Here is a 19,886-nt window from a genome sequence, read left to right on the forward strand (position 1 = left end):
TGAATGGAAAACATCTTTATAATTATCAGCCATGTCAGAGGCTAGGGGCAGAAGGATTACAAGTTCAAGACCAGCCTGTCTTTAAAATCCTGTCTTTAAAAAAAATTATTCACATACATAAGGAAACCTCAGCCAACTGCCTGAGGCCACCTCATGTTCACCAGACCAAGATCAAGTGTCCATTCCCTTGCATCTAATCCATAACCTGGGCCCACATAGGCCCCTCCCTGCTGGGTTTCTTCCCAGCTCTGTCCCACACTGTACATTTCTATGGACTCGCCCATGAATACATTATGGTTTTCTTTAAGTCTCTTTTGAATGACAGTCTCCCTTCACCCCCACCCCCATCCTTTTATTTTTCCACATGATCTGGTAAGGAATCTAGTGCATTTCTGCCACAGAGTCCCATCATCAGGAGTCAGCTGCCTGCATCCTTGTGGTGTGGTCCAGAGTGCTCCTCTGTCCTCTGAGTTTCCCTCACACTGGCTGCTGGATTAGACACAAGCCTGGTCTTGTTGGTAAGATGACAGAGGTGGGGTGTCTCCCATCAGGTCCTGTGGTTTCTGGCCTTTCTGTGTCACCTACAGCTGTCAGTACTCCAGGGCCTGCACCCACTGTCTCAGTTAGTTTTTGTCAACTTGACACAAGCCAGAGTCATCTGGGAGGAAGGACTCTCAGTAGAGAAAATGGCTCCATCAGATTGGCCAGTTGGCATATCATTTTCATGATAATGATTAGTGTGGGAGGGCCCAGCCCACTATGAATTATGGTACTACTAGGCAAGTGGTCCTGGGTTATATAATGTTTTGTGGGTTTTGTTCATGTTTATGTGTTTGTTTGTTTGTTTGTTTGTTTGAAACAGGGTCTCTCACATTGGAAATCAGTATGTAGACCAGGTCAGCTTTGAACTCAGATCCACTAGCCACTGCCTCTTGAGCTCTGGGATTAAAGGTGTGCACAACCGAGTTGGGCATGGTGGCGCACGCCTTTAATCCCAGCACTCGGGGAGGCAGAGGCAGGTGGATCGCTGTGAGTTCCAGGCCAGGCTGGTCTACAAAGCGAGTCCAGGACAGTCAAGGCTACACAGAGAAACTCTGTCTCAAAAAACCAACCAATCAAACAAACAAACAAAAAGTGTGTACAATCACGCATGGCTGGTCCTGGGTAATATAAGAAAGCCAGCTGGGCAACCCATGGAAGGGGGAGGGTGACAGACGGAAGGAAGGAGGGAGGGAGGAGGAAGGGAGGGAGGGAGGGAGGGAGGGAGGGAGAGCATAGCGCGAGCATGCCAATAAGCAGCCCACTCCCCCATGGCCTCTGCTTCCGTTCCTGCCCTCAGGTGCCTACCTTGAGCTCCTGTCCTGACTTTCCTTCATGAGGGACTATAAACTGTGAGGTGAAATAAACCCTTTTCTCCTCAAGTTGCTTTTGGTCATGGTGTTTTATCACAGCAGTAGAAACCTAGGACACCCACTGACTGCACCTCGGGGATGGACAAATGCAGCTGGCCTTCCGTGCAGGGCAGCAGCCTCATATATGCTACTGCTATGCGGCCCCCAAGAAGTATATAGTTCAATACTTGCGAGGTCCAATTCTACCCTGCTACTAACCGGTGTTATAGCTCGGATATAAAATGTTCTCCTCAGGCTCACAAGTTTGAACAATTGGTCCCAGATGGTGGTGCTGTTTTGACAAGTTAAGAACCCTTTAGGAGATTGGGGGAGTGACTAATGGGTCGGGGATGGAGATTTATGGCCTGGCTCACTTCCTGTCCTGTTTTCTAAGTGGCCAGGAAGTATACCAGTTGCCTCATTTCACTACCCCAGCCAAGCGCTGCTCCAGCCACCACACACACCCACCATGATGGACTGTACCCTCAAACCATTAAACAAATATCTTCTCTTCCACTAAGTTGCTTTTCGTTAGGAATTTGAGAAAAGCAACTAATACAAACAGGTGTTTGTATCGTGAACTTTATGGCTCTCTCTTACTCCTCAGAGTAAATTTTGTTGTTGCTGCTGCTTGGTGTTTAGAGACAGGCTCTCACTCTGTGGCAACTCTCTTGCCTCAGCCTTGCAAATGCACGAAGGGTGGGAGCCACCATGAGTCACTGCACATCAGAGTTCTGTCTTTCAAACGTGCTTTGCACACTTGAGGACTGTCACGCTGGCTCATAGTCTTTGTTCTTATAATAGTTTTATGCACCAGTTTTCCAAAGCTGCCACGGGAGGTACCACCGGTGTCGTTTAAGCAACAGGCATGCTTTCAGCAACTGCGTCACAATGTTGGAGGCTGGGAGCACATACTCATGGTGTGGATGGGGTCAGTTTCTTCTGGGGCCTTTGTCTTTGGCTTGTAGGGGTCACTGTGCCTTCATGTGGATTTTCCCAGAGCTCTCTTCATATAAGGACTCAGATATAATGGATTAGGGCCTTGCTTTTACTTTATTTAAATTTTTGAAGGCCTCTGTCTCTATCTTCAAAGGTTAGAAACTGGTGTGAAACTGTGGTGTTATCCCTTAGAGGCATGTCAAAGTGTCTCAGAAAATGGCCTTATTTGGAATCAGGGTTGTTGCAGATGGAATTATCTAGGATGAGGTCGCAGCAGAGCAGGTGTGACCCCAAGACAGGAGCACATCAGTCCTCTCAGGAAGAGACCCATGGCAAGACAAAGATGTCACAGGGGCATGGCTATAAGCCAAGGAAGGTGATGAGCAATCCACCAGAGGCTGTGTAGGTCTGTTTCTCTCCAGGGAGGCGGGTGTCCTGCTTTAGATGGAGCAGAGACTGGGAAACACATAGTGAGAGATAATAGGTCCCTACTGTGCAAAGCCGCCTAGTAAATGGTCCTTAAATGGACTCTGACATTGGTGCTTTTTGGTTGGTCTTCTTTATGAGGAATCTGCTTCCCTGGCATCTTAAAGGCAGTACATCTGTCTGACCTCCCAGAGCCTCCTAGTCTGTTGCCTCAAAGATCCCTTCTCTAATGTGTCCCTATTCAGCCTGGGGCCTTCCCCTTCTGTAGTATTTGCTGTCACTGTCAGTTTTCTATTGTCTTCACAAACCATCCCTAGAGAGAGAGACCCTGCCACTAAGGAAAGTCTTGGCAGCTCAGTCCCTATGCTCCAAGGGCTGGACTGCTCTGCCCAACCCTGCCCCACCATGGGATCACACACACCTTGGCCACTGGGGTGTGAGAGGTGGCTCCCAGTGCCTTTGAGCTTCTCGCGTTAGCCTGCTGCTCCTTCCAGGGATGCCCGGGGACTATTTTGGGTTTCTCCACTACTTTCCCAGTCATTTCCTACAGATGCCACCAACATTGCAGAGGCCCTGACTTGTAGCTAGGGAGTTTGTAGAGGTGTCTCGTTGCTTTGTTTAGCAGTAAGTCTTTTCCATGGATTTTTAATCTTCATGTCCAGTTGTTCTGAATGTTTTAGGGGTAGGATCCAGAGGCCTTCAAAAGCTCTGCCCACATCTATTAGGTGGCCCAGTCGGCACACACTTTTACGTTTTAAATTTTTCTTCACTTTTATTTAATGTGTATGGTTGTTTTGCCTTGGGTGTATGCATGTGCACTGCATGCAGGCTCTATGGCCAAGAAGGCCAGAAGGAGACATTAGATCCTCAGGAACTAAAGTTACAGCGAGTTGTGAGCTGCCATGTGGGTGCTGGGAGTCGAACCTGGGTCCTCTGGAAGAGCAGCCAGTGCTCTTACCCACTGAGCCACCTCTCCAGCCTCTACTACATTTTACCTGTCGTGCTCCATCCCACTGCACACTGCCTCCTCCTCTAACTGACAAAGTATTCTGCTGTGGCTCTTGGGGACTACAGAATGGGACAAACCTTTGGAGACATCGCATCCCCAGAAAGTTCCCTCTTTCTCTTATGTGGTATAGCTCAAGACAGACCCTAGACCAAGCTGCGAGCTCCAATGCTGGCCTCGGCAGACACCAGCAGTGCGATTTGGGGGAATTTACCTAAATTGCGTGCTTCTGTATGAGTCTCATGAAATAGAGAAATGAGTAGAGCTTGATTCCCAGCTGTGGTGGGATTGGAGAAGTCAAATGATCCTTTGTTTGTTTGTTTTTGAGACAGGATTTTTCTGTATAACCTTGATTGTTTTGGATTTGCTTTGTAGACTAGGCTGGCCTCAAACTCACAGAGATCTGCCTGCCTCTGCCTCTCCCTCCCAAGTTCTGGGATTACAGATGTGCACCAAATGATCTTATTTGGAAGTTGGGACTTGGAACGACACTGGACCCACTGTTAGTGCCATGTGTCCCTGTGAGTTCCGTGTGTCATCATAATACTGATCAATATCTGTATCTTTTCTCCTTGCAAATTTGATTTACCACACTGACAGGGTGAGATCACAGGCCTTAGAGGCATGGTTGCTTCTCCTGTTAGTAACCACACAGACAGACCCAAACCACCAGAGCCTGAGTTTCCCACTTAAACCAAAACCCAAAGGACCCTTTGGCTACTTCCCACTGGGAGGCTAGGGCTCACAGCCCACTAACTAGACACCATACATGGCCTCAGAAGTCACTTCAAAGACCCTTCAAAGCCATCCACAAAGTGAGGCTGTGGGCTCTGAGAGAAGGCCAGCGAAGGCTGTGGGCTCTGGGAGGAGGGACAGAGCTTGTGTGTAGGAGGCAGGAGGCCTGCTCATTTGTCCTGTACCATCTGGTGTCCCAGTAGCATGACCTGGGAACAAAGATCTGTGGCTCTGGGAAGCTTTTAAAAAATGGGGGTGGGCTAGTGAGATGGCTTAGTGATTAAGAGTGCTTGCTGCACTTATAGAGGACCTAAGCCCATGTTGGGTTACAACCATAGGTAACTCCAGCTTTGGGGAAATCCAGTTACTTCTGGCCTATGTGTGTACCCTCATATACACATGGGACAACCCGCACGCACATGCACGCACGCTCACACAGGAGTCTTAAAAAATAAGGAGGTAGGGGCACAAAGGAGTTCAAGCAGAGATAGAGACACTTGAAAACACTGTGGAGGGGACTGTGGCAAGCCATGTGCCTGAGACCACTGGAGCCCCAACTCCCTCTTAACAAATCTGTGCTCATGAGAACAACAGTGCCCCTTTGCTAAATAATCTGGACCATGATGACCGGCAGACTAAGACCTTTGGACCCTCCATTCCAACTAGAACCAAGTTCCCCACTGAGCTTTGCTGGCTTCACCGAGGACAGACTTGACCTAAACTTTGAAATTGCTATCCACCCAATACACACACGCACACACGCACGCATGCACGCACACACCCTTTCAACCATCCATTCTTCATTTTATCCATCCATCCATTCTCCCATCCATTCATCCATCCATCCATCCATCCATCCTTTCTCCCACTTACCCATCATACCTATTTGCCCATTTATGTATTGAGTTGCTTCTTCAGGCTAAACAGCCCAAAGGTGCCTAAACCAACCACAGAGACTACTACTCCATTCAAAAGGCCACGACCTATCAGATGCAATGAACAAATTAACAACTTTAAGACACCAGGGTAAATGCTCTGAGGGAGGATGCCTAGGGCCAGGGAGTGCTACCCAAGAAAGGCTTCACTGAGGAGATGGCCTTCGAGCTAAGTCTGTAAGAAGAATGGCAGTTTGCAGAAAAGGGCAAAGCTCAAGCTGAGGCCAAGAGCCGACATATTCAGGGCATGGCAAGGAAGGGGCAGGACACCAGCAAAGGGCACGAGGCAGGGAATGGGAGCTACAGCCGAGAGGGTAGGCAGGGCCAGTGGTCACACTGGAAACAGACACATTTCAAGGAAATCAGACATCACGACCTAGGAAAGAGAACCAGAGATAAAGGAGGAACTGGAGAGCGAGACTAGTCCTTCAGCCCTCTGCTGAAGCCTGCACATGCTGTGGGGAGACAGGCACCTGGAAGGCCACCAGCCCCCACATCCCAGAGCAAGGTAGGGTGACAGAGTGGGAGGCATGGAGACGACTGGTTGATGGGTTCACGCCAGGCAGCAAGGTAGCTGCTGTTCCTGTCCAAGGCGGAGGCCACTGCATACTGTCTTCTCCTCTCTCAGCGGGGAGCATATCCCAGCCCTTCACAAGTAACAGGAGGCCTGAAGATGCTGCAGAGTCCTTTATTCCAGTCTGCCTGCCCACTCTTCTCCAGGTTCTGCTCAGACAGCACCAGCAGTCAGATTCCCTCAAAGACTGAAAACCTAAGCCAGTGTGCTGGTTTGAATGAAAATGCCCCCCCCCATAGGCCCATAGGGAGTGGCACTATTACACAGTGTGGTCTTACTGGAGGAAGTGTGTCACTGGAGGTGGGCTTTGAGGTTTTAGAAGCTCAAGCCAGGCCCGGTGTCACTCTCTCTCTTCCTTCTGCATGCGGTTCTAGCTGTAGAGCTGTCAGCTCTTTCTCCAGCACCATGTCTGCCTGCATGCCGCCATGCTTCCCGCCATGACTGCAACGGACTAAACCTCTGAGCCTGTAAGCCAGCCCCAATTAAGTTCTATCCTTTTTAAGAGTTGCCATGGTCATAGAGTCTCTTCACAGCCATAGAAACCCTGACAAGACAGGCAGTGTTGGCAAAGTCACCATAGATATGGACAGTACCTGCTGTGTGCTGGGCACCTTGCTAAGAGACCAGAACACTAACTGAATCAGACAGACCCAGTCCCTGTGTAAAGTCTTCTGGATGGTGAGGAAGCCAAATCCAAAGAACAGAAACAAATGGGAATCTCAGGCTACTCTTAAAAAAAAAAAAGATTTATTTATTTATTTATTTATTTATTATGTACACAGTGCTCTGCCTCCATGTACACCTGCATGCCAAAAGAGGGGACCAGATCCCATCCTAGATGGTCAGGAGCCACCATGTGGTTGCTGGGAATTGAACTCAGGACCTCTGGAAGAGCAGACAGTGCTCTTAACATCTGAGCCACCTCTCCAGCCCCTCAGGTTGCTCTTTTAAGCACCATAAAGATAGTGTTATAAGCAGAGACAGAACACCTGGGGCACTGGGCAAAGCTTCTGTAACAGGGAGGATGTGGTAGGTGTCCCCCTCAAGGCTTCATGTATTGACATTTAATCCTTACCAAGGTATTAGGAGAGGGGACACTCACTCCAACTATGACATCTAGAGATGGGGTCTGAGAAAGGTTACTGGCCATTCAGTGGAGCCCCAAAACTGAATTCTGGGGGCATTATAAAACAAGGGACACAAGCCAGGCAGTGGTGGCGCACGCCTTTAATCCCAGCACTCAGGAGGCAGAGGCAGGTGGATTACTGTGAGTTCGAGGTCAACTCGAGTTCCAGGACAGTCAAGGCTACACAGAGAAACCTTGCCTCGAACAAACCAACCAATCAACAAACAACAAAAACAAGGGATACAAATGCTTATGCATGCTCCATCTTGTTCCATGTGACACCCTGAGACTCATCAGGACTCTACCAGCAAGGGGAGTCATCATCAAGTATAGACTCTTGACCTTAGATCTCGATAGCTAGAAGCCAAATAAGACGCTAAACAAACACCTTTTCTTCGGGAAGTGACTCGGCCTCCGGTATTTTGTTATCTTAATAAAAAACAGACTAACGCCATCTGAAGAGGAAAGCCTGCTTAAGCTGAGATTTAACCAGCTTACAGGTTAAGGATATAAAATGATGTCATTGTGGTTCAGGGGAAGCGAGCAAAGGGAGAGTAATTTGAGGTCAGGATGGACTGTCTGTCACACTAAGAAGAAATTGTGTCCACCCTTGAAAATCCCATTTAGAGATGGTCCCGTGGTTAAGAGCGCCAGCTGCTTATTCAGAGGACCTGGGTTGAGTTCCCAGCACTTCCATGAAGAGTCATAGGGTCTGTAAATCCAATTCCAGGGGATCTGGCGCCCTCTTCTGTCTGCCACCAGGCATGCAGTCAATGCACACACATTCAGAGAAAACACTCATACACATAAAATAAATATATGTAATTTTTAAAGAATAGGATGGGCGCCAGGTGGTGGTGGCACACGCCTTTAATCCCAGCACTCAGGTGGATCACTGTGAGTTCAAGGTCAGCCTAGTCTACAAAGCAAGTCCAGGACAGCCAAGGCTACACAGAGAAACCCTGCCTTGAAAAACAAAAACAAAACAAAACAAAACACCCCCAAAAACAAACAAACAAACAAACAAAACAAAAAACCATTACAAAAACCAAAAGAATAGACTGGGTACCACAACTACATGCAGCGGATGTCGTGAAGGATCCATGAAGGACGTTTGGCAAATTCTTCAAAAACACTCCGGTTTCTGAGCAGAGAATGAACTGAGGGAGAGTTGAGTGTTTGCCAGGAGACCAGCAGAAGGTGGCTTGGCTGGACTTGTATTGGAGAAGATACAGGCGGGAGGATCAGGTGGAAGTACTGTGACAGAACACACTAGGCAAACCTGTGGAGCCCTGGGACACAGACCACTTGTGTGGTCTTGGGCATCCCACACACCTCCTCTGAGTATCCGCAAAAACAACAGAGGCTGAAGGTATATTCGAACTATCTAATAAACACTTTATGGTCCCCAGCAAGCACAGTGCTGGCCTTTGCCTCCTCTTGCCACACCCTGAAGTTCAGTGGTGGGAAATGAGCTCATTTAGCCAAAAGCTTCATGAGTGAAGTATCAGTTGTGTTTCAGTGTTTTCCCAGGACAGAAGGTTAGTTACATGCCCAGCCCTGGTGCTCTTACCAGGAGCCCCAGGAGGCAGGAGGCCCACTTCCTCAGGCTAGCTTGGCCACAACAGGCCAAGTCATGAGAGGCCAAGTCCATCCTTTCTTGGGGGCTCTTTCTATATCGGAAAGATGAAGGAGGCAGAAGTCAGGCATCTCTGAGGATGAGGTGCCTTACTCAGCCATCAGCAGGATTTCCACAACAGGATAGTCCATAGGTGTAGGTAGACCCGGCCCAGCCTCGGCTTCTTCCCTTGCCTGGCTGTCTGGTAGTGCGATTAAAAAGCTCTGCTCCTAGGGTTCAAGTATCCACACCTTAGGAAAGGTATTCCCTAGTCACCTGTTAGGGAAACCAATTCTGGAAGGGGGCTCAGCTTATCCCTAATGAGAAAGAAAGCACAGAGACCCCTGTCCACGCCAAATAAAACCAAGGCACAAGAAGCATGCTGTGCTGGATGGCTACTGAGACTTTATTAGAGCCCCCCCCCCCCCAAGGGTAGGAAAGCAACAGGAGGGAGTGCCCAGGGCGCAAGCAAGAGCTCAGAGTTCTGCGGACACAAAGATATAAAGCTTGGCCACAAAGGAGCTGACTGTGCCGTGGCGATAGAGATCCATCTTGACGGTCAGGAGCAAGTCCCTGGGCTCAGGGATGGGCTTGGTGAGGGCCACCACGCCACTGTGGTGGCTCACCTTTCGAGTGGTGAAAAAGCCCTCCTCATTGCCAGCCGTGATGGCCAGCTGCATGCTGTCCCCAGGGACAGCATTGGAGGGGCCCATGCGGAAAACCACTGCGGGCACTTGGATGTTGGTGGGGAAAGAGAGGTGGTAGTAGGTTATTCTCAGAGGCAGCCTGGGGCACTCCTGGTTCTCATGGCAAGGCAAGCGCTCACAGCGGCTGAAAGACAAGTGGACAGAGAGACAGGAAGAGGGTTAGCGCCACCTCAGCAAGCGGAGAAACAACAGAGTGTGGGCAAGCGTGGCTCGATGGGCAAGGCCTCCTGCCACCCGCTGGCCGATATGGCCAGCGCAAAGAGCACCCCCACTCACCTGAGGGAGGTGCTCTAGACCTCCAGGCTGCAGGCTCAGGTACCAGCCTCTTCCAACACCCTCTGGGGGTACTGGGGGCCGGAGTCAAGCCACACCCAGGGTGAGATGTGTCCCCATCTCAAGGCAGAGAGCTATTCTGGGTACACTCAGCAAAGGCCTTACCCAGATAGTGGCCAAGACCACAAAGAGCTCCTGGGTGGGTCTCAGAGATTACCCAGAATTCATCACGGCTGTGGCAATTTACTGCATGTGGGACTAGTCCCCAGACACTCATTAGGTCCATCACTACTAGTGTTGAAGGTGGTGGTTTGAGTGCCACTTCTCAGATGAGGAAACAGGTTTAGAGAAAGGCCCAGAGTAAGAGAAGAAGCCAAGTCTATGCTCAGGCGTGAGATCAGCTCCCTGGCCCTGGTCATCTAGCTTTATGCACCTGGTCCAGCTCCCTAAGTCTGTCCACAGAGACTCAGAATGGGGATAATGACAGGTTCTAACATCCTGTGAGAAGACAGAGCTTCCTGTGGCAGGATGGAGACAGGTTCTAACTTCCTGTGTGGTGGAGATGAAGACAGGTTCTCACTTCCTGTGACAGGATGAAGACAGGTTTTAACTTCCTGTGTGGTGGAGATGAAGACAGACTAAAATAATGTGACAGAAATAAACTTCCTGTGATATGCCTAGGATAGGCTTTCACTTCCTGTGGCAGGATGGAAGACAGGCCCTAACTTCCTGTGTGGTGGAGATGAAGACAGGTTCTCACTTCCTGTGGCAGGATGGAGACAGGCCCTAATTTCCTGTGTGGTGGAGATGAAGACAGGTTCTCACTTCCTGTGACAGGATGGAGACAGGCCCTAACTTCCTGTGTGGTGGAGATGAAGACAGGTTCTTACTTCCTGTGACAGGCTCTAACTTCCTATATGTGATTTAGATGAAGACAGGTCCTAACTTTGATGAGGACACTTCCTGTAACAGAATGGAGGCATGTACTAACACCGTAGTAGCAGAGATAAAGAAAAAGTGATAGGATACAGGATGAAGACAATCCTTAACTTCCTGTCACAGGAAATCAGTTCCTGTGACAGGAGGAGGATGAGTTCTCTTGGTAAATTCTAATTATAGACTCTTGACTTCCTGCAACAGGGTGGGGGACAGATACTATATTCTTGTGACAGGATGCTGACAGGGAAATGACAGGAACTGTGTTCTATGTCCTGAACACCAGGCTCAGCACATTCTGAGGGCAATGTGGGCACGAACTTAAGAAGTAGAGCCACGATGTCAAGCCCCATAGGACTTGACCTAACCCTTCTCAGGAAGTTCTGCCATTTTGACTGAGTTTAGATTCTTCAGTTGGGGACTCTCTCCTGGTCTTCCTTCCATCACATCTCTCCTGTTATGTTTTGTTTTGTTTTAAAGTCTCCATGTCTTGTCCTGGATTTACGTCACACTTGGCACTTCCTATGCATGAGGTCTCTGTTTGCATCTTATCGAACGCTTAACAGCTGCTAGGAAGCCTCTCATTTACTTGACTATTTACCATTCTGGCTCTAAGGAAAAAAAAACAGTCTCACAAGTAAGATCTGTGGTGTCAGTGACAGGAGAGGACAATGTCCACCGAAGGAGGAGGGACCTGTGGGAGAGCCCAGAGCTAACAGCAGGAAATAAGGGGTAGGGGCACTGCTGAAAGGCAGCTGCCCATAGACACTGTCAAAGACCAGGTCAGAGGAGAGTGTTCTAAATGACCAGAGATCTCTCTATCAAAGAAGAATCTTTGATGATCAGGAGCAAGGAGGGCCATGGAGAGCCAGCCATAATACACACACACACACACACACACACACACACACACACACACACACACACAGCATACATGCACTATACCATACAACACACATACACACATCATACCATACAACACACACATACACACACAGCCTACACACATTACACCATACAACACACACACACCACATGCACACACAGACACATACACACATACCACATACCTCACAAACACCACACTCACATCCACATCCACACCACACCATACCACACACACACACACACACACACACACACACACACACAGACCACCCACATATGCAATACACAAACACCATACACACCATAAATACACACAGGCAGACAGACAGACAGACACAGACACATACACACAGACCACACACAGTCACACATATGCACATACACCCACCCACCATACACACCATACTCGAACACACAGCACACACTGGACACAGACAGACAGACAGACAGACAGACAGACAGACAGACACACACACACACACACACACACACACACACACACACACACACATGAGCACTGCTTCAGGAATACTCTGAATGCGTTTGGTCAGTAGGTGGTGCTAGAGTCCCCTTGGTGGAATCTGGCTTCTCCACTTGTCCCACGGGGCCCTCTACTGACCAAAGAGTTGCCACAAAAGCACAGCAAATGTGAGGGCAAGAAATTTGAGGCACGCAGGATCTCCTGGTCCAACTCCTAAGACCCCAACATTCCAGAGCACGGCAGAGATGACACTCTGTCATTTATCAGGGCACCAGAGCGCTCCCTGGCAAGAGAATCCTAGACTGGCTCTTTTTAGACTACTTATGTCCCAGATGAGGCCATGGCTCATTGGCTTTATCTACTGTGTCAGCAGAGGGTTGTACTTTGTAAATTGTCACCGTACAGGAAGATTGGTCCTTAATTTTCTTTCTCTGTCCCAAATTTATTGAAATATCCTAGAAACCAGCCAGGGGGTGGAGATGCACGCCTTTATTCCCAGCACGCAGGAGTAGAGGCAGGCGGATCTCTGAGATCCAGGACAGCCTGGCCTAGGCAGTGAATCCCAGGACAGCCAAAGCTACACAGAGAGACTCTGTCTAGAAAAAAAAATGGAGGTGAAGAAAAGAAAAAAAAAGAAAAAAGAAACATCTTCGAAATCATATTCACGTGTGTGGCAAACTGCTGGTCAGACTAGGAACAATAGAACCTGTTAGCTGACTCAGATGGATATGGGCAGTCACTACTGCATCTAGTACAGAGTAGAGCAAAAGGGAGCTGGACCAGCATCCTGACTAGCAAAGGGACCAGTCTCAGCTTCCATAGACATATTGCCTCCTTACATATACATTACAGTGCAATGGATCCCAGTTCTCTAGCCCAACATCTTTGATTGTGGCACTCTCCAAGTTCCGTGAAGAGGAGAGACAAAAGCTCAGAGGAAGGCTGCTGGACCACCCCTGTGGCCGTCTATTGACATCACTTCCCTCACAGTATCCATTTGAATCCAAATAAAGATACATCCAAAAAAGATGTATCCAGCCCCATCTAATGCTAGAGATAGCCTGGAACACAGGAGCAGCAGGCACTCTGAGGTCAGGACCTTGGCATGTCCATGACTCATTTGTGGCTTGTGGCCTTAGCTTGCTGGGTCAGGCTCCTGAGTAGCCAGGATCATCACAGGAGAGAAGGGAGCTGCATGAAGTGGAAGAGGGTCTGGGGGGGTGGATGAGAGAGAGAGAGAGAGAGGGAGAGAGAGAGAAAGAGAGACAGAGACAGAGACAGAAAGAGAGATATAGAGAGAGACACAGAGAGAGAGACAGACAGACAGACAGAGACAGAGAGACAGACAGGAAGAACAGACAGAACAGACTGATTCCCACATCTTACCCACCAAGGTTCCAAAACAAGCCACCTTGTGAAGCTTGAACCTCAAGAGAGCCACCCACCGGCTCCTTTGTACACACATGTATGCAGTGTTCGTGTGCATGCATGCATATTCATGTGTGTCTGGGTACATTTGTGTGCACGTGCATGTGGAGGCCCGTGGTTGCCATCTGATGCCTTCTCTGGTTGATCTCTGCCCTATATGGTGAGGGCATCTCACTAAACTCAGGGCATGACAATTGGGCTAGTCTAACTAGGCAGCTTGCTTTGGGGATCCCCTGTCTCCACACTGAGATTACAGGCAAGATGCTATGCATCCTCACACGGGTGTTAGGGATCCAAATCCAGCCCTCCTACTCTTTACCTCCCGAGCCATCTCCTCATCCCAGTTCATTTTGTCTCTTTTTGAGACGGGGGTCTCACATAGATGGGGTCTACCTGACCCTAAACTCCTGGTCATCCTGCCTCCACCTCCCCAGTGCTGAGACTGCAAGTGTTACGCTACGGCATCTGTTTTACACTGTCTACTGTCTCCTTTCTTTCTTTTTTGTTTGTTTGTTTGTTTGTTTTTCGAGACAGGGTTTCTGTGTGTAGCCTTGGCTTTCCCAGACTCACTTTGTAGACCAGGCTGGCCTCGAACTCACAGCGATCTGCCTGCCTCCTTGCCTCCCCAGTGCTGGGATTAAAGGCGTGCGCCACCACGCCCAGCTTACTGTCTCCTTTCTAAAGGTCAGGGAATTAAGAGGTTTTTGATGAGAAGAAAATGGAGCTGTAGAATAGAAGCCTTCCCACGATGTGCCAGGAAGTGGGTCTCTACTCGCCAACTGGGGGTGAGCAACAGGGTGAAACCTTCCCACTGCAGACTCAGGCCCCACCCCTACTTCCTCCATCCAACACTGGTTTCACAACTGATTCACAGCTCCTCAGTGGGGAGCATCACAGGAGAAAGCCATAATCATGTGCCCTCCGTGTGCCATCTTAGGCTTCCCCATCTGAGAGCTGAGTGACCTTAGATATGGCCCTGTCACAAACTGACCAGCAGAACAAAACTGACAACATCACTCAAAAGGACTTTTGTCCTCTGACTTGTGCCCTGAGGAGGAGAAGAACAACAGTTCACCATCCTCAACCCTACCACATCTCAATGTGTAGACTGAGCCAGGCTTGCTACCTCTGATCATCAATGCCTGATCGAGCAAGTAAGCTTAGTACCACCTCACCTAGGTGGCCCAAGGTTGACCCAAGGCCACAGCACTTAGGAAGGCCAGGACCAGGAGCCTAGCCTTTCCAAATCACAGCCCAAGTCCTTTTATCTCCACATGGCCTCCTAGATTTACACGCCACAAACACTGAAGACTCAGCATCTGTTCACTCCAACAGTACTGCAGGGATGAGCGTGTCTTGTAACTCCTGCCCCTGCCCACTGGGCAGAACCTAGGGTGAGGTCTATGTAAAACGAGCAGGGGGAGGCTGTGCCCCACAATCATGGGTCACTCGCAGGGACCCCTGCAGGCCTCCTCAACATTCCATCTTACAGCTGAGGACAAGAAGCTCCAAGAAAGCCAGGAATCTGCAACCCAAGTCAGCCAGACTCCCAAACTGATCTCTCTGGAGTGTCACAGCAGCTCCATAAGGCTTGAGTCCTTGCTTGGAAGAAGAGCAGTCCTGGGGTGGGGGTGGGGCAGTTCACCTGAGCCTCCCCAAATCATCAGTGCAAAGGATTCCACTTCCTCATCCTCATTCTCCTCCCCAGCCTCTGTTCAGGCTCTCAGTGATACAGATGCAGAGAGGACAGTGAGTGACATAGGAAGACAGCCACTCTCCCCAGGTTGTGGCATCTCTCCCCACCTCCCTCATCCCTGTGTCCACTTCTAGCCACAGAAGCAGTGGGATGGGCCAGTTGAGGCCTGCTGCATCAATCCCACACTGGAAAGAGACATATCCCAGGTGTCCCAAGGACACCCTACTGCAGAGTGTGCCAGTCCTCAATTTCTCCCACTGCCTAATTCAGATCCCAACCCCTCCCCTGGCCAGACTGGCCTCCCTCCACTCTCTTAGTATCTGGTGTATTCTCTGTCTACTGTATGGCATGTGCTTCTAGAAGTTGGCCCAGGGGCTGGGGCATCCATGGACCCAGAAGCCTCTATAGTCAGCCCACTAGCACCTCACCTTTGCTTACCTTAGCAATAACTCTGTAAGCAAGGAGGTCCAGCTGCCTACCCATGGACTCATATGTCCTGACCTTAGCAAGGCAACCTCCTTTCAGCCTGATGGCTGCACAGGATTTAGAAGTTGCCATGGCAACCGCAGCTTGGCTTCTGGAATCCTCAAACCCAGGCGTTTATACTGGGAAACAGAACAGAGCCTCAAAGCAAGGGTGCATCGCTTTGTTGGTGACTCGGGGCAGATCTGCAACTGCAGCCAGGCTATTGCGTAACTCATGAGCTCTTGGTAATGTGACACATTTGCAAGCTCATTTCAAGAGTAGCTGTTTCCTGGCCCAGACACAGAAAGAAACTGGATGCTATTGAGATGGGGGTCTCAAGATGTAGTCCAGGCTGACCTCAAGCTGACAATCACCTGCCTCTGCCTGCTCATGCTGGGATTACAAGTTTGCGTCAACACACCAAGAAAGGTGATGGGTTTGTAAGTAGATTTGAAACATGCTAGGGAAGTACAGCAGGTCAGGGGATGTGGCCAGGGTGGTAGGCAAGCAGCCCCAAGGCCAGGAAGTACTCAGGGCTGCCAGTGTAGAGCAAGCTGGAAGCTGGACAGAACCTACAGAAGAAACAGCTGTCCCCCGATGCCTGACGCATCACCAAAAAGAAGCACTGCCCACTGCTAGCTGGCCAAGCACCAAAGACAAACGCAAGGTCAAGAGGCCACAATGGAGAACCCAGCTGTCCAGCCGCCATATGCTTGCTTTGAACATTTCTGTGCTGGGGGAGAGGTCGTCAGTCCACACTCTTGGAATGAGATCCCAGAGTGGGGTTTTCCCCAAAGCAAGAAAATGAGGTTCTCTGGGTAGAACTCAGATGACTGTGGTTGTGTTGAGAACTGTAGCCTGGAGGGCCAGCTCCTAGGAGCACACGCCCCAAGGAAGGAATTCTGGGATACCCTGGTGATCAGAACTTACAAGGGCACATGGCCACACAGCTTCAAGTAGAGGATACAAGATATCCCATGCTGTCCCCATATATCACTCAGCTAGATGCCTTAGAAAGTCACCTTGAATCCTGGATTTCGCCCCAAGACAGCGACACTGCCACCTGCTCATCCAGGCCAGCATAGTCTCACACATGCATGCTACAGATGAGGAGACTGAGGCATACTTCAATGACAGCATTGCCCACAGTCCAAGATTCAACCGCAGGCACACCGTGGCCTCCTGATAGTCTCACTGGCCCTCGGGGGGCCTGAAAACCAAGAACCAGCAGGTTCTTAGGGCCCAATAGGAGAACACGAAGGTCACAAGCTTGTAAACGACCTGCCCATGCCCAGAGCTGGGCTTTTAGGAAACCAAACCCAGACAGACCACAGCAGGCCCCAGGGACTTACGTGTCTGCGGAGCGGCGATAGTTCTCAGGGCATTCAAAGGACAGACAGCGGAAGCTGCCCTGAATGTTGAAGCAAGTCTCGTTGATAGAACAGTTGTGGATGCCGGTCACACACTCGTCAATGTCTGGAGAGACCCAGAGATAGTATGGTATAGGCTAGGGCCATGAAAGCCACCCCCAACCAACACACACTGTGCACTGACACCCTTGCCCTCCATGGGAGCAGTGGCCGGTCCCAGATCTGCTGTTTACCAGATATTGAGCTACAAGAAAATTAGCTTATTCATGATCCCTGCAGTGGGGGTGTGCAACGACAGCAGATACCATGCGAAGGTCACTGAAGCATTACCAGGAAAGGCAACGCATGAGGCAAGTGTTGTGACAAGCCTCATCTTAGGACAAAGTCAGGCTCTGAACCCAGGCAGTTGAGCACCAGAATCTGGTGCTCCAACCACCTAGCGCCTTTCCATGGCTCTCAAGGAACGCCACCTCGACATGAATGGCTGGCTACATCTTGAGGGCCAGGAAAGGTGAGAGCCTATAGTCTACGTCACAGGTGAGGAATCAAGGCCTACTGGAATCAGGCATTTTGTCTTGGGTCTCAGGGTAGTGACTAAAGTGGCTACACAGGGGGCACTGGGCTTGGAGGTCCTGCTACAGGGCCTGGAGCTTCTAGAAGTGGGGGAGCACCTTCCATGACATGGTAGGGTTCAGGGGTATCACCGAGCCTAGGACACAGCCGTTAAGAAGCATCACATGTCTGGTTGTCACTGGCAAAAGCAGCCCTTGCCAATCTCAGAGGCCACTGCTCAGGAATGTGGGCTTGTGGTGTTTTTACATTTTTATTTGGAGGGCTGGGGGGGGGGGGAAGGGAGAGGGACGGGCATGGGCCACAGCACGTGTGCGGAGGTCAGAGGACAACTCGCAAGAGTCTCTTCCCGCTTCCCACCATGTGGGTCCCAGGCATTGAACTCAGGATCAGCAGGCTTGGCATCGAGGGCCTTATCCAATGAGCCATTTCGCCAGCCGAGGAATGTGTTTTTGCTGCTTCTGGGCAGGACTCCAGGCTGTGGTGAGGGAGCTGGGCCAGGAGAGCAGAAAGCAGGACTGGGGGAGGGGTGGTGGCGTGTGTGTGTGTGTGTGTGTGTGTGTGTGTGTGTGTGTGTGTGTGTGTATGCCTGCCCTGTCCAACCTCAGAGAAGCTAAGTGGATCCCTTCCAGAGAATGCTGCAGGCCCTGCCTTTAGCTGGCCACCTTCTTTGTTGGTGGTGGTGATGGTAGTATGCATGTGTGTGTGTAAGATGGGTATGCACACAAACGTGTGTGGGTGCACACACGTGAATGTGTAGAACATCCGATATCTCCCTCTATTGCTTGTTGCCCATGCTCCCCACCCCTCCAAGACAATATCTCTCACTAAGCCTGATGCTCAGCATTTGGGTAGCTCAGCTGCTCAGCCAGCTCTAAGGAACTCTCTTGTCACCGCACCTGCCGTATGGGGGTTACTAATGACCATCTTCATGTGCAGGCCTGGCAATCTCTAGAGCCCCTGGATGGCCAGCTCCTGGGGACATGTGGGGAAGGGGCTGGCCAGCCTTGCCTATGCTCTGGTCCTCAGGCACTCCTGGTGTGAGCGAGCCAGAGTGCACACAGGGTTGTTTGTTCACAAATTTGTCCGGAGCACTGTCAGTAACCCAAATGGATGATTGTGGGATTCAGGGGAACCCAGCAAGTTCTTTGAAAGGGAGGCGGGTAGATAAACTCTACCAGCTCTCATCACTGAGCCCATGCCAGAGCTGACCCTAGCCCACTAAACGCTCACAACTACTATTGTCCCCAAATGCAAAGACCTCAGGGTTCTCACACTAGACCACAGCCAGCCCCTTGCAGGAGCTGAGACACGTGACACCTGCTCACTTCTGTGACCCAGGACCCGGCTGGGGTGAGAGGCTGCACGCCTAGACTAAGCTGAGCACAGGGTCCTTGAGTCACTCTTCCAAGGGCTGACAAGGACAGAGTGGGAGGACGCCGGTGTTCTTACCTAATAGGACCTAAGGAGCCCAGACAGCTCTGAGGATAGGCTAGATGTTGTATTGGGAGAGGCCGGAACACCCCTCCCTACCTTGTGAATACATTCCCAACTGTGGTACAGGCCCTACATGTGGGAAGCACATCTCTCTCCCCTGACACCGTGGGACTTGTAATATGCCTGGGCTACCCCAACGCAGAGAATCTGCCTCACTCACCTTGGCAGTTGCGACCATTGGGGGCTAGCCTGTAGCCAGACGAGGGGCAGCTGCACTGGAAGCTTCCAGGGACGTTGATGCAGCGGTAGGAGCAGATGTGACCCCCAGTGGGCAGGGCACACTCATCAATATCTGAAAGAGCAGAGGCACAGTTCTCTCTCAGCATCTAGCTCTGGCCCATGGACATAGCTGCAGCGAGGCCAACTGGTAAGCCCCAGGAGGCCAGGCTGGGCTTCGGGAGCACCAGCAGAAAGCAAACCAGGAAAAGGTCTCAGGCACTGGTGCTGGGGCTGGGGGTGGCCACAGAGACCATTGTTACAGAAGGGGAAACTGAGGCCCAGGGAGGGGGTGGGACTAGTGGAGGGATATTTAGCAGGTTCATGGTGGGAAGTATGCAGAGAAAGGGAATAGAGAGCAATCTGCTAAGACAAACAAACAAACAAACAAACAAACAACCATTCAACCCAACCAGCCAAACAAACAAAACTCACAACACATCACATGAAAATACAGGCTGGGTCTCCCTGATCTGTCTCCCTTATCTGAAATGCTTGAGACCAGAAGTGTCTCAAGTATTTGGGGGACATTGCCACTTGTACAATAAGATATCTTGGGGGTAAGAGTCAAGTCTAACCTCCAAATCCATCTGTTTTATACACGCAGAC

The 19,886-nt window shown here is 50.3% G+C and overlaps 1 protein-coding gene across 2 annotated transcripts in view; it reads right to left on the reverse strand.

The window, feature by feature from the left end:
• The window catches only part of FBLN1 (fibulin 1), a 78,784-nt gene that overhangs the window by 24,009 nt on the left and 34,889 nt on the right, over positions 1 to 19,886 (reverse strand). The window contains exons 13-15 of one of the 2 annotated variants that reach the window (XM_084749768.1): positions 19,222 to 19,353; positions 16,977 to 17,100; positions 9,139 to 9,581 (exon numbers count right to left, since the gene is read on the reverse strand). In XM_084749768.1, the coding sequence (XP_084605894.1) occupies positions 9,227 to 9,581; positions 16,977 to 17,100; positions 19,222 to 19,353 (611 nt within the window). In that variant the 3' untranslated portion in view covers positions 9,139 to 9,226. Of the gene's footprint in view, positions 1 to 9,138; positions 9,582 to 16,976; positions 17,101 to 19,221; positions 19,354 to 19,886 lie in introns of those variants that run through there. The other variant, XM_084749767.1, reaches the window with a different exon arrangement.

The sequence above is a fragment of the Acomys minous genome, assembly GCF_964271855.1.
Source record: "Acomys minous genome assembly, chromosome: 12".
Taxonomy (NCBI): Eukaryota; Metazoa; Chordata; class Mammalia; order Rodentia; family Muridae; genus Acomys; species Acomys minous.